The 14,105-nt window shown below is 32.7% G+C and overlaps 1 protein-coding gene across 1 annotated transcript; it reads left to right on the top strand.

Moving 5' to 3' along the window:
• The first annotated feature begins 3,436 nt into the window (after positions 1-3,436).
• LOC107813143 (GRF1-interacting factor 1-like) lies at positions 3,437-7,608 on the top strand. The gene is made up of 4 exons (XM_016638359.2): positions 3,437-3,942; positions 5,353-5,429; positions 5,731-5,815; positions 6,993-7,608. The coding sequence occupies exons 1-4, from the start codon at positions 3,862-3,864 to the stop codon at positions 7,380-7,382; spliced, it is 633 nt and encodes a 210-aa protein (XP_016493845.1). The 5' UTR covers positions 3,437-3,861; the 3' UTR covers positions 7,383-7,608.
• Positions 7,609-14,105: the final 6,497 nt, after the last annotated feature.

The raw sequence follows: 14,105 nt of genomic DNA, 5'->3' as shown, positions 1-14,105 counted from the left end.
AAAAAGTTTGATTTCTTTTTTTAACAAGTATAAAGAAGAAGAATTTGCATATGCTATGATTTCTGCCACGAAAATGGCACTTGAAACGAACTCGAACTTCGTAAGAAACGTATTATATATAGAAAGTAACATTTTATTGAAAATATTGATTATAATAAAATCTCAAAATCTTTCGAAGAGTCTTTTGGAGTTGATTACTTTATACATGATAGACAAGACTATTTTTTTCACTTCTAAATAGATTTCAATAATTCGAAACAGATGAAAATATTTTTGATTTTCTATTTAGTGGTAAAAATTAAGATCACTAAAGCATAATAATCAATTCGATAGATTTATGTTTGAAATTAAAAATAGTACAATTAGAAGAGTAATAGTTTAGTTGATACACTCGGTCAACTAAAAAGATTTGATTCTTTTTCAATATCTATATTATTTATGGAATAATGTTAATAACTCTTGCTATTAATATTTTTCAAAATTTTTAAAATTAAATTGATAAAATCTTACCTAAGGTCAACAATGTCTAAAGAAAGATTAAATAGATTAGTTATATTGTCAATTAAAAAAGACTTAGTAGGAGTTATTGATTATAAAAAAATTATTAATAAATTTATATATAAGAAATGCTAGAAAAATAAATTTTAAATAAATAAATAAATAATATTTTAAAAAAAAATTAAGACCTCTAGTAAAGTTTAGTTTTAGGTCATAGGCTGCACCAGGTAATATGTTAATTTAACTATGTTTGGTAAAACTTTACTGTTCAAAACTTTGTTCTTACTATAAAAAAAGAAAATATTTTTTAAATGCATGTGGGGGTATTTGCGAGGAGCGAATTTCTCGAATATCCAAAAGGGGTGACGTAATGGGCTAATTAATTGGCCACTGACCAATGGTAAAGTTTGGACCAGAGCTAAAAATAGGGCCCAGAGCCCAAGGTAGAAAGGAGCAATTGTCTGTCTTAACTTGGTTAATCGTGTACAACTTTTCTTTATCATCATCTGTCACGTGACTTACCTTTTTGAAGACTTTTTGAGCCAAATTATGTACCCAGACAATGACAGAAATATACAGTACTACTATAGCTTCAACAGGTTAGGTTTAGCTAAGTTGACTGCAGTCCTGATCCCCTAGAGTTTATTTTACAGTTTTGACTACCGTTAGAAACTGATACCAACAATTGTAACCTAAGGTCTAACTCTATCATGTACTCCTTCCATTTTAATTTAGTTGACCGAGTTTAACTCATCACGGATTTTAAAAAAAAAAGAAATACTTCTGAAACTCATGATCTTAAAAGTTTTGTAGGGTCATGATATTTGTATGATTATAAAAATTTTTAATTAAAAATAAAATAAAAAAGCTAAATTATTTTTAATTATAAAAATATATTATTCTTTTTTTAACGTACTAATAAGAAAAGTTTATCATATAAATTGAAACAAGGAGAGTAACATTTTAATTTGCTTTTTGAAAAGAACTATAGTATAGAATGAGTAGTTTGTGCAGAGACGGAGTAAGAATGTGAAACTTAGAAGTTTAGGATTCTAAAATTTTAATTTACTGGATTTTAAAAGAGTTCTGCCTTGCACATTTTAACTAGGGGTGTTCATAGTTGGGTTTGGGTTAATTTTTTTCGAAAAAGAAACAAAATCAAGTAAGTCGATTTTTTAAATATTGGAACCAAACCACACCAATTAAGTCGTGTTTTTATTGTTTCGGTTTTTGTTGGTTTTTTAATTTTTTCGGTTATTCATCGGTTTTTTCTTAAATATGAGACATACACTACCAAACGCATATTCCGTTGACTATATTTTCAACGTAACACTATCAAATCAATTGCTCTTTGAGAAATCTATCATTTACCAAGATATATTGATGATAATTGAATCAAATAGTGATGAATAATTAAAGTACTCAATTAAAAATCGATTATTTTTACCATGAAATAAATTCTTGTATTTAGCAAAAGAAAACTATCAATCAAACTAGAATGTAAATACAAAGAATTAGATTATTATAGTAGCAAAGAACTAGACTAAAATTATAAATGACTAATATGTACTATAAAATTTTAGAAATTTTATATAAAAATATACATATATATAGGTGTAATAATAAATTTAAATAGCTACTTTTATAGTCGTTTTGGTTCGGTTTTTTCGGTTATTTTTTGATTAAAACCAAAAACCAAACCAAATTTGATTGGTTTTTAAAATTCAAAACCAAAACCAAACTAAAGCTAAAAAGTATCGATTTTTTGGTCGATTTGGTTCGATTTTTTGATTTTTTATAAACACCTCTATTTCTAACTGTGGCACCCAAGTGTGAAGGACATTGCTTTATCAAGACATATTCGATACCTTTTTAAAAATAAATATATGATTGAATCAAAGTTATTGAATTCGACCGAATTCGTAGATTCTGATCTCCCGGCCTTCGCCCCGTCGTATGCATCTAACTCATTTTACAGGTAAGTGTTACCTTTCAATATAGGTATTATATAACTTTATCTATCAAAGCTTACGTAGGTAAGGATAAATTATGAAACTTTTATTTTTCTGTATTGAAATTTGAACCTTAATCTGATAAGGTTTTTATCCACTTTATTAATAACTAGACTGCAATCTCGGTTAGTATGAAAATTACTCCACACATTTAAAATTACATTACAGTTTTATTTATCACGAAGTTTAAGAAAGAGAGATTTTTTTAAAGATTTTTTTATGATACTTGTAGTTGAAAATTGTTTTATGCGATTTTTGAATCTTGTAATTTTAAACTTGACATAATAATTGTATCGGTTTAAGGGTTTCTTATTAAAAGTAAGATGAAATAGATTCATAAAGTGATAAGGATAAGCCACGATAGCTTATTTATTTGTTGGTTTAAATTCAAACTTTTGTAACATTCTATTAATATTATTCTCTATAGTTCCGGTTATATTACAATCCCAAGCCCATTGTAACTCTATCGCTTTAAATCATTGTTCAATGTTATTATACAATCAAAGTTCTACAACATTTATTTTATGTATGTATGGTATCAGAGCAAGGTTAACTGTCACGAGTTTGTTCATTTTTTCTCACTATCAAAATTTCAGCATTCTTACAGTATAGTGTTATATAAATTGGAATTGAAGGAGTATTAGTTTGCAAATCCAAACTTACTTAGAGTGTTATTAAAAATAAAATGATTTTTATTGGACTAAAAACTTATTGAATATTGTAAAAAATGTTTTTTTTGATACATATTAACAAAGGAAGTAAAAGACGTAATGACATACATTTAGATTTGAAAAATAAGTTGTATACTACGTGTATAGTTAGATAGACAAAATCACATAAAATCAAGAAAGTACTGCTACTACTTTTGCCGCAATAAATTAATGGGTGATGATAACGTTAAAAGAACTGGTCCAAAGTCCAAAGCTGGTAAAACATTTCACTTCCCTACAGCCTTATAATGGCGTCTTGCCCAGAATTCTGATTCTTTTTTTCTCTCACTCTGCCCTGCGCGTTAAGGACACACACTTTTTACACATACACACACAGTGAGTACAAAACTTATGTACCACTACTCCCTCCTACCACAGCCTTCTGCTTTTTTCTTTCCTACGTACTGTCTATGTCCCCATTAATTTCCCATTGCTGTCACTGTACAAGTCAAGTGAAGTTGTGAACAGAAAACATAGGGTCCATTTTCTTTTTTTTTTTCACTTGTTTTTGATTTCTCTGCTCTGCTCACAGAAAAAAGATTACAACTTTGCATTTACAACACCCTTTTGAACAGTATATTCATTTAGTGTGTGTGTGTGTGTGTGTTTTGTGGGGATATAAAAAGAGGGAAGCAAAAAATATGCAGCAGCACCTGTTGCAGATGCAGCCCATGATGGCAGCCTACTATCCGACTAACGTCACTACTGACCATATTCAACAGGTCTTTCTTCTTCCCCCCTCTCTGCTTCTTCTGCTCAGCTTACTGCTTTAGTCCTTTGATCAGAAAATCTGCCATTTATCTGCTTCTTTTTTATGCATACAGTATATACTACTCTAGTTTTTTTTTTTTTTTTGTGTGATGGTAGCCGGCTAGTTAGGTTATGTTCTGCGCAAACATTATCCGATCCTACTTGTGAGATGTGAGATGATTACACTGCATACACATAACCCTTTCTAGATTCTACTGTTTGGATTACACTGGTTTTTTGTTGCTGTTGTTGTTGGTAGCCAGCTGTGTATACTTTAGTTGCTACTTTTGCTATGACAAAAGATGTTTGAGCTCAGCTTGTACGCATTTCAGCTATTTTATCGAACACCTGTTAATTTCGACCGGTACAAGTATTAGGTACTAGCAATACTTCGGTTGCTAGTTTTCTATGAGAAGGGTGTTGGGATCAACTTGTACACATTTTAGATTATTTTATTGGGTACTCGTTACCTTTAACCTGCACAGATATCCGGTAGTTCTGTCCTCAAGAAGTACGTATTGGGAAAAAAATCAACTAGCGTTCATGTTATTCTCTCATTTAATTGAGTAATAGGTCACACCCTTGTATATTATACTTTGGTTGCTTATTCTCGGCTGTTAATAGTTGTAATTTTTGTTTTTCATGTTGTTTGGTAAGTCTTGCTAAAAGGGTATCTATATTATGGTTTTAGTTTGCTCTTTTTCTTACGTTCTTGAACTTTTGAGCTACTTTTGCATATACAATAGAGAGAACAATCAGTAGGTTTTGAGTTTCTTTTTGTTAATGTCAGATGTCACCTAATAGTAGAGCAAAAATTTGAGCTGAAAATTGTAGTGTCTGAAAAGAACCATTCTGAAATGCAGTTTGCAGACTGCTAAAGCTGGTGTTTAATTTGTGCCCTAAAAACTTTGGTACATTTAGGTGAACTTGATATACAGAATACATATACATTAGTCCTGTGCATGAATGCTTCCCACAGGCCACAGTAAAGGACTTTCTTGGTCAGTTTTAACAGTTTCTCTCAAAGTTCTTTGTTTGGTTGATGCAGTATTTGACTGCCCTAGCCTACTTTAACCCAACATGTGCTGCATACCATTATCTGCACTTAGGGATTCAACAAACAGGTCCTTTGTTTCATCTTTTTTTATATCTGTGGTGTCGAAACTCGACTATATTACCTTCTACCAGCTTAGAGTATCGGGTAACTTTATAGGCCTAAACAAATGAGGAAGAACTCTCCTAAAAAGTATAAGTAGCTTGCATTTGTGCGAGGGAATAAACTATTGCTGTTTCGGCTGTTTATTTATGAGATTGTGGGCATTATACAGATGAAGTTATTTTAACCTTTGCTTATGTTGGGGCTTTCTTTTATTCTATGTTAGTACTTGGATGAGAACAAATCACTGATTCTGAAGATTGTTGAGAGCCAGAACTCGGGAAAACTCAGTGAATGTGCAGAGTAAGTAAAGTTTTCACATATTTTTTTGTAATTATTTTTGTTTCTTTGAAAACCCTTGAGGAAGTAAAGTTCACTTTGTTAAGACTTGAATAAGTAAGATTTTACATCGTCACCTATTTCCTGTAATGACCAAGATTTTATGCTGGCATCACTTCTGGATTTTAGGTCTCAACAGTAACATTTTTGAATTTTGAACGTTGAGAAAAAAAGAATAAAAAAAGGGAAAAGAGTTTGTATTATGCATCCCTTAAATTTAAATTTTATTTTGCTTAGATGTTATAGCTACTTTTTGTTGTTGCAGGAACCAGGCTAGGCTTCAGAGGAATCTAATGTACCTTGCTGCTATTGCTGATTCTCAACCTCAGCCTTCTAGCATGCATTCTCAGGTAATATAGGCCTTTCTTGATTTTTGTTAAGTCTCTCACATTAGTTTTGAGAATGTGCAGTAGTCTCTCTCCTTTTGTTGGAAAACAAGTTATCCCAAATTAATTAATGGTTGGAAAACAAGTTATCCCAAATTCCTTTGGTTGGAAAACAAGTTATCCCAAATTAATTATTGGTTGGAAAATAAGTTATCCCAAATTAATTATTTCGAAATAAATTATTTCGAGATTATTATATCATCTTTCCACAAGAATAAGAATAATACTACAATCCCGTGATAACTAATCCTAAAATTAGTTTTATCACAATTTTATTCCAACAAATATGTAATAAATTCATCTCAAATTTAATCCCGGAATTAATTATCGCTTATCCCTCGTACCAAACAAGCCCTTATATTGTACTCCCTCCGTCCACTTTTACTTGGCACGTTTTGACTTTTTACGTCCCTTAAAAAATAATAAATATAGTACATAATTTACCATGATACCCATATTAATTGATGCATATTTTATTAGATTTGAGAAAATGATTTGAAATGAGTAATAAATACTGTGGATATAATAGAATTTTTTTTTTTGTCTTCTATTGATATGCGTAAAATGACAAGTAAAAATGAAAATCTATTTTTAGTATACATGTCAAATAAAAGTGAATAGAGGGAGTAACTTCTATCAAACCACTTAAAACAATTTTTATACTAGGTACTCAAAGAAGTAGTTAAAGATAACTAGTTTCCATTTTAAAGGAGATTAGTGTCCCGGAAAATGAGGAAGATTATCTGTATAACAAGTTAAAATACACTAATAATGTTAAAAAGAATATATGATATCATATTCAAGTTAAATCCATCTCTTTGATATGATCCTGGACATTCCTATCTTTTTTCTTAATAAATTTTCATCGTTTACCTATCTTTGCTAGTTGGACCAGTTGATTAACTGTTGGCTGATATAGCCTTAGTGCACGGGTTCTTCAACTGAACCTAACATTCTTTACTCGGAACGTAGTCATATTTGTACAAAATAATTTTAAATTTTAAAAGTATAGTGAACTTATTGCTAGGAAGAAGTTGAACTCATCATGTTAAAATCTTGAATCCCATGTGCCTTTAATCCTCTTTTCCTCTTCATCCTTTCCATTCTTCACTTTGTTTTAAGAACATTTATACTTGTGTAGTTTGGTTCTGGTGGGATGATGCAACCTGGAACACATAATTATCTGCAGCAACAACAAGCCCAACAAATGACAACACAGTCACTTATGGCCGCGCGATCCTCCTCGATGCTCTATGGACAACAACAACAACAACAACAATCACTATCCCCATATCAACAAGGTTTGCATAGCCAACTTGGTATGAGCTCTGGTAGTGGAAGCAGTGGACTTCACATGATGCAAAGTGAAGCATCAGGTCACGGCGGAAGTGGGGGTTTCCCTGACTTTGGCCGAGGAAATAAGCAAGATATTGGGGTGCTCTCTGCTGAAGGGCGCGGTGGAAGTTCAAGTGGACATGGTGGAGAAGGTGGTGAGAATCTTTATCTGAAATCTGCTGCTGATGGTAACTAAGGGTACAAGTAATTAAGGTAGTACTATCGTAGGAGGAACTTAATTAGGAACAAGATTTAGTTTGGCAAGAATTTTGAAATTCCTGTGCTAAGTGATGGACTTGTAATCTGTGTTGTGTCAACACAAGTTCTAATGTTGTTGATCAGTATGTCTAATGCATGAGAAACTGCATATGTCATGTACATTTGTTAGGTCATTTTGGTTTGATTTGCTTTTCTTTGTGACCTTTTATTTGTTTGGGTAGTTGCATTTATTGATCGATTACATCGAGCCAAATAATTTAATATAGTAAAAAAATTTAATTGAGAATACACACCACATGATCATGGTTAAGTGATAACTTCGAGTATGAAAAGTAATTGACAAAAGCATGATTTTTGTACAAAGAATTATTGAATTTTCATTCAAATTGTTTATGTTTAGAGATTAATAATTAATATTTCTATTTTAATGGAACTGTGTGCTACAAATATAGATATTTTTCTGTCACAACTGTAATATTGGATTTCATGCTACGAATTTGTTATATTTCTTTAAATTGTGACATTTATGTATGTCATGTGTTTTAAATAAACTCTTACTATCATTTAATTGTAGTTGATTAATATGTATAATTCTCATATTAATTATTAATGACTAATATATACTTCTATAGGGATTGATATCTTGATATAATGCGAGCATATTGAGTGCAAATAAATATATTATACGACTTGCCTATTAACTCTGATCACCGTCCTATTGCATTCTTTAGTGTTCCATTGCAATTCTTTTGATAGCACAGAGATAAGAGAAAGCATCTTCTAATTTCATGATTAGCACTACGGCTTGATTGTTTAACTGGCCCATTCTTTTTAATTTAACTTTTCTCTACTTCACAAGAATGTCTGCCAAATTCTTAATTATTTAGTTTTGTTTTATACCTTTTTTGCTTAAGCTTGCTCGTTACATGGGCAAATAATTCTACTATTTGACTAGCTTAAAAAATAACTGGAAGGTAAGTTTTCTTCTACACTCTAGACAACGTTTTATTTGCACCATATTATTAGGAAAAACAAAGAAGAGAACAGAAACAAAGCATCATGCAGTCACCACATTATTAGGAAAAACAAAGAAGAGAACAGTAACAAAGCATCATGCAGTCACTTTGGTTATCATTTTCTAAGTTGTTCGTGCAACTTTGTTTATTATAATTATCTACGAAAATTATTGAATTGAATAGATACTAGTTTTTTTGTTTTGTTTTGATGACCGGGAATTTTCTTGAGCCGACGGTCTTTCGGAAACTGGCTCTCTGCTCTCTCGGGGTAGGGGTAAGGTCTGCGTTACTCACTACCCTCCCTAGACCCCACTTGTAGGATTATATTAGGTTGTTGTTTTGATAACCGAAAAATTCACCTCGAGCTAATCTTATGGATCAACCACAACCCTCGAAACTCGGGGATAATGGGTCTGTCCGTCTACCCTCTACCCTTCTCCACTTAAATAATAGAGCTAGTTTGCTTGACGCATGACTCGAACATGAGACCTAAGACCCAACTCCCTCAACCATTTTGCTAATTGAGCTAACACCCGAGGCAATTAGGTACCACTTGAAACTAATGAAGGTTAGGATATCCATTAGCGTGATGAAATTGGGGTTAACTTCACATATATATAGTCGTTAATCTTTTCTCACCATAACAATAAAGTCACAATATTATATACTGTATCAAACTTTAATACAGTTAGCCAAACATCTAATAACAAGAAATTCATATAGTAAAATAATTCAGTGATTATTAGTTTTTATATTATAATTACCGTGATTTTGTCTATGAACTAGACAACCTATGAGTATTTGGAGAAGACGTTATCATTTTTAATACGACAGTGAAACTTGATACAGACTTCTCGATAACTTCTAGTTTTCTTGTACATCATTGATTAGAGAAGCTTCCAAGTATTTATATAAAGTAGCTATAAAACTGTAACTTTCAACCATAAAAGTCATACGCTAGCTAAAATTTTAAAACACGTGCTTTGACAAGAATTTCAAATGGATATTTGAGTCATAAATGTGGGTGTATAACTACTTTTCAATTTTTTCCATACAATTTTATACCTCTACAGTTTTGGAAAAAATTAAAACAAGGAAGAAAGAGGAAGAAATGGAATTCCAACTTTCAGTCCTGATAATAAAGGAGAATCTTAATAGTTCGTTGATTGTCTAATTGAATTTTTACTTATTGATACAGTTCGATTTCCTACCTTATAATTCCCCTAGTCCATTTTCCCTTTCCCTTCCCCCTATATAAAAAAATTATTTTTTAAAGAAACATATGTATGATAGTGATTTTGGTCAATATATATGATACGATATGTTAAATTGAACATATCGACAGTCATTGACTCCATTGAAGCTCGTCTGTAGAGAGATTAGAGGAGAGAAGCTAAGAGATAGAGGAACAGTGTTTTGGGAATTTTTTGTTCTATTTCTTCTCTCTAAAAATGTAAAGTACTTATACAATATAGGGAAAAAGGCCAATATTGCCCCTGTACTATTGTAATTAATGCACATTCGTTCCCTGTTTTACTTTACACTCAATCCCCACCCTACCATTAACAAAGTTGATATAATTACCCCTAACCCTAACGGATCGTCGATGTGGCAGGTGACCCCCTCTATTTTTTCCAAGTCAGCTTTCCATTAAGTTGAAAGCCCCAAATCGACTCCCAAATTAGATTGACCCAATTTCACCTCCAAAATTTTGACCCGTAACCCGTAACCGTTTGCCCTCTAAATAAATAGAAATAACCCGTCTAAAAAGAGTAAAGGCTTTCATTTGGACGAACCTTCTGGTACTTGAAAGAAAACGAGAGAACCAAACCGGTCAGAATTCTTGCGTCCAGTGCCGATTTCAAGCAAAGGTAAGAAATTATTCCCAAAAACTTGATGTTTCTGTTTGTTTTATCTCTTTCTTGTATGTAACTGAAGTGAAGTTTTACTGGTATTTCGATTCCCTTTCAGATTTGTTCTTGGTTGGTTAGGGATTTCAGTTCCCCTTTTTTTATCGATTATTTGAAGCTGATAGGTGTGTGTAGTTGTCATAGGGTTTCTAATTTGTTGTTTATTGAAGTTAGTGTTTACAGAGTAGTTCTTGGTTGGTTAGGGTTTTCACTTCTCCTTTCTTTGTCAATAATTTCAAGTTGGTAGGTGTGTGTTTTGCTTTTGTATTCACTTGCATGTGGTTTTACATTATTAAACCCTAATTTTGTTCTTTTTGTTTGCATGTGCCTCATCTGGTATTGAAAAGTCATTTGGTGGTTTAGGGTTTCAATTTTAATATTTTGTGGTCCCAACTTTCTTTTTTTTTTTATATAGAAAATAAGTGAATCAGAATTTTAATATTGGCTTTCATTTGTTCTTTTCTGCGTTGATTATTGGAGGGTGGGGCTGGGAACACTTTATTCCCTCGTTACTTTAATACTTTAATGTATGGTCCCCCATATCCTGTCACGACCCGAAATTCCCACCTTCGGACCGTGATGACGCCTAACATTTTACTTGCTAGGCAAGCCAACGTTAGAATAATATTAGCCATTTTAAATAATTTTTAAATTTATTAATAACAAAAAATAATTGCAGAAGTAAGGTCTGAAATGTAGTGAATAATCCATACAAATAACGATGTCTAAATACCATCCCAGAATTAGTGTCACAAGTGCACGAAATTCTAGAATAACACAAATAAATGTTCGAATAAAATAAAACTGTCTGGAAAGTGATTACACAACTAAAATAAAATAGATGGGGACTTCAGAACTGCGGACGCTGTGCGTTTATACCTCAAGTCTCTTCTGAGTAGCTGAAATCCAAGTAAGTCTATGGTACGCCGCTGGGACCAACTCCGAAATCTGCACAAGAAGTGCAGAGTGTAGTATCAGTACAACCGACCTCATATACTGATAAGTGCTGAGCCTAACCTCGACGAAGTAGTGACGAGGCTAAGGCGGGTCACTTACAATAACCTGTACGCAATATTAGTAAAATGACAATAATAAAATAAATCAGGTAACTCATTTTTAATAGTTGAAGTCAACTCAGCCGTCATAATCAATTATTATTTTAATCAATTTCCGTTGCAGCGTGCAACCCGTTTTCACAATATATTCATTTTCAACTCTCCATTATATTTATTTAATCAAGTATATATATAGACTTTTAAACAAGTCTGTTACGGCATGCAACCCGATCCTCCAATATAAACTTTTAAATAAGTCTGTTGCGGCGTGCAACCCGATCCTCCAATATATTCATTTACCATTTCTCACAGAAGAAATTACCCCAATAAATACAACAATTAATATAAAATTTTAAAACAATAAGCATGGAATAATTATGATTTAATTATGAGACAGACAATGACAAATAGCAATTTATCATGAAAATCAGAGAAAAAATAGGTAGTTTAATATTTAATATGCTAAATGTCAAGTAGCAATTAATGCACATAAATCAAATAAACATGTAGCAATTATTGCAGGAATTCAAGATTTAATATTTGACAAAGAATAGGAGAGAAACAATTATTATAACAATTAATTCGTGTATTTCTTTTTTTTAGGATTTTCAAATAATTATGCAAACAATTAATTTGATGACGTAGAAACACTCGTCACCTCGCCTATAGGTCGTTCACATGCATTTTACATAACAAATAATTTAATAGTTCTATTCCCTCAAGTCAAGGTTAACCACAACACTTATCTCGCTTTGCAATTTCAATCAATTACTCGACCACAACTTTTCCTTTTAAATTGGACTCTAAAAGCTTCAAATCTATTCACAAATAATTCAATATACTCAATACAAATCGTAGGAATCAATTCCAAATGAATTTTACTAATTTTCCGTATAAAAACCCGAAATTTATTTAAATATTCGACAGTGGGATCCACGTCTCAATCTCAGAAAAACTTACGAAATTCGGACACCTGTTCCGATACGAGTTCAACCATATAAAATTTATCTACTTCCGATGTCAAATGGACCTTCAAATCTTAAATTTCTGTTTTTGAAAGATTTTATAAAAATCTGTTTTTTCTTCTAAAATAATACGGATTCATGATGTAAATGAGTATGGAATTATGAAATATAATCAATATAGGATAAGTAACACTTACCCCAATGTATTTCCGTGAAAATCGCCAAAGAATCGCCTTACTCGAGCTCAAAAATTGGAAATGGTTGAAAATGGGTCGAAACCCCATTTCGAGAACTTAAGTTCTATTTTTCAGATTTTTATTCATTGCGATCGTGGAAATTCATTCGCGATCGCGTAGAATTTTTTTTGCCCAGGTTTGTTTAACACTACGCGATCGTGTATAAGGCAATGCGATCGCAGAGATTAATTTCCCAGCCTTACGCGATCACGTACTGGTTTATGCGATCACATAGCACAATTTCGGTGCTTCAGCTTCTACCTCATTCCTTCTTCGCGATCGCAGATTTACTGGGAGCTAGCCTTTCGCGTTCGCGTGCCTATATTCACGAACGCAAAGAGTAAAACTCACGGCTTAAAATTGTCTCTTCGCGATCGCAGGAATGGCTTCACGATCGCGAAGCACAATGCACCAGATGATAGTAGAAGCTCAAAAACCAGATTTTCTAAGTTCAAAATCATCCCTTGCCTATCCGAAACTCACCCGAGCCCTCGGGGTTCCAAACCAAACAAGCACACAAGTCCTAAAATATCATACGAACTTGCTCGCGCGATCAAATCACCAAACTAACACCTAGAATTACGAATCAGATACCAAATCAAAGGAGATTTTCAAGAAAATTTTAAAACTTATATTTTTACAACCGGGAGTCCGAATCACGTCAAATCAACTTCGATTCTCACCAAATTCGGCAAACAAGTCATAAATATTTTATTAGACCTATACCGGGAACCAGAACCTAAATACGGACCCGGTGTCAATAAATCCAACATCAGTAAATTCTTAAAAATCATTAAGCTTTCAAGCTTTTAAATTTTCATCAAAAATCCATATCTCGGGATAGGGACCTCAGAATTCGATTTCGGACATATGCCCAATTCCCAAATCACGATACGGACCTACCGGAACTGTCAAAATAATGATCCGAGTCCGTTTGCTCAAAATATTAACCAAAGTCAACTCAATTGAGTTTTAAAGCTCTATTTCACATTTTAATCCATTTTTCATATAAAAACTTTCCGAAAAATTTTACGGACTGCGCACACAAGTCGAGGAATGATAAATAGTGCCTTTTAAGTTCTTAGAACACAAAATTACTTATTAAATTTAAATATAATATTTTGGGTCATCACATTCCCCACCTCTAAAACAAACGTTCGTCCTCGAACGGAGTTAGAAAAAGTACATTAGGTGGTGAATAAGTGTGGATATTTATTCCGCATGTCCGACTCGGACTCCTAGGTAGATGCCTCTACCGGCTGACCTCTCTAGTGTACTCGAACTGAAAGATAACTCTTAGACCTCAACTGCCGGACCTGTCGGGCTAGAATAGTCACCGGCTCCTCCTCGTAAGTCAAATCTTTATCCAATTGGACTGAGCTGAAATCTAACACATGGGAATGATCGCCATAATATTTCTGGAGCATAAACACATGGAACACCGGATGATCCGCATATAAACTAGATGGTAATGCAAGCCTATAGGCTACTTCACCCACCCTTTCGAGAATTTCAAAG

The sequence above is a fragment of the Nicotiana tabacum genome, chromosome 23, assembly GCF_000715075.1.
Source record: "Nicotiana tabacum cultivar K326 chromosome 23, ASM71507v2, whole genome shotgun sequence".
NCBI lineage: Eukaryota > Viridiplantae > Streptophyta > Magnoliopsida > Solanales > Solanaceae > Nicotiana > Nicotiana tabacum.
Note: the sequence above shows the minus strand (reverse complement) of the source record. Positions and strands in the feature narration are given on the sequence as shown.

What these genes read in the sequence shown, in the direction of transcription:
- LOC107813143 (XM_016638359.2), top strand. Translation starts at nt 3,862, where the DNA reads ATGCAGCAGCACCTGTTGCAGATGCAGCCCATGATGGCAGCCTACTAT. An exon ending in CTACTGACCATATTCAACAG is followed by an intron (nt 3,943 to 5,352) that starts GTCTTTCTTCTT and finishes ATTCTATGTTAG; the next exon opens with TACTTGGATGAGAACAAATC. An exon ending in AAACTCAGTGAATGTGCAGA is followed by an intron (nt 5,430 to 5,730) that starts GTAAGTAAAGTT and finishes TTGTTGTTGCAG; the next exon opens with GAACCAGGCTAGGCTTCAGA.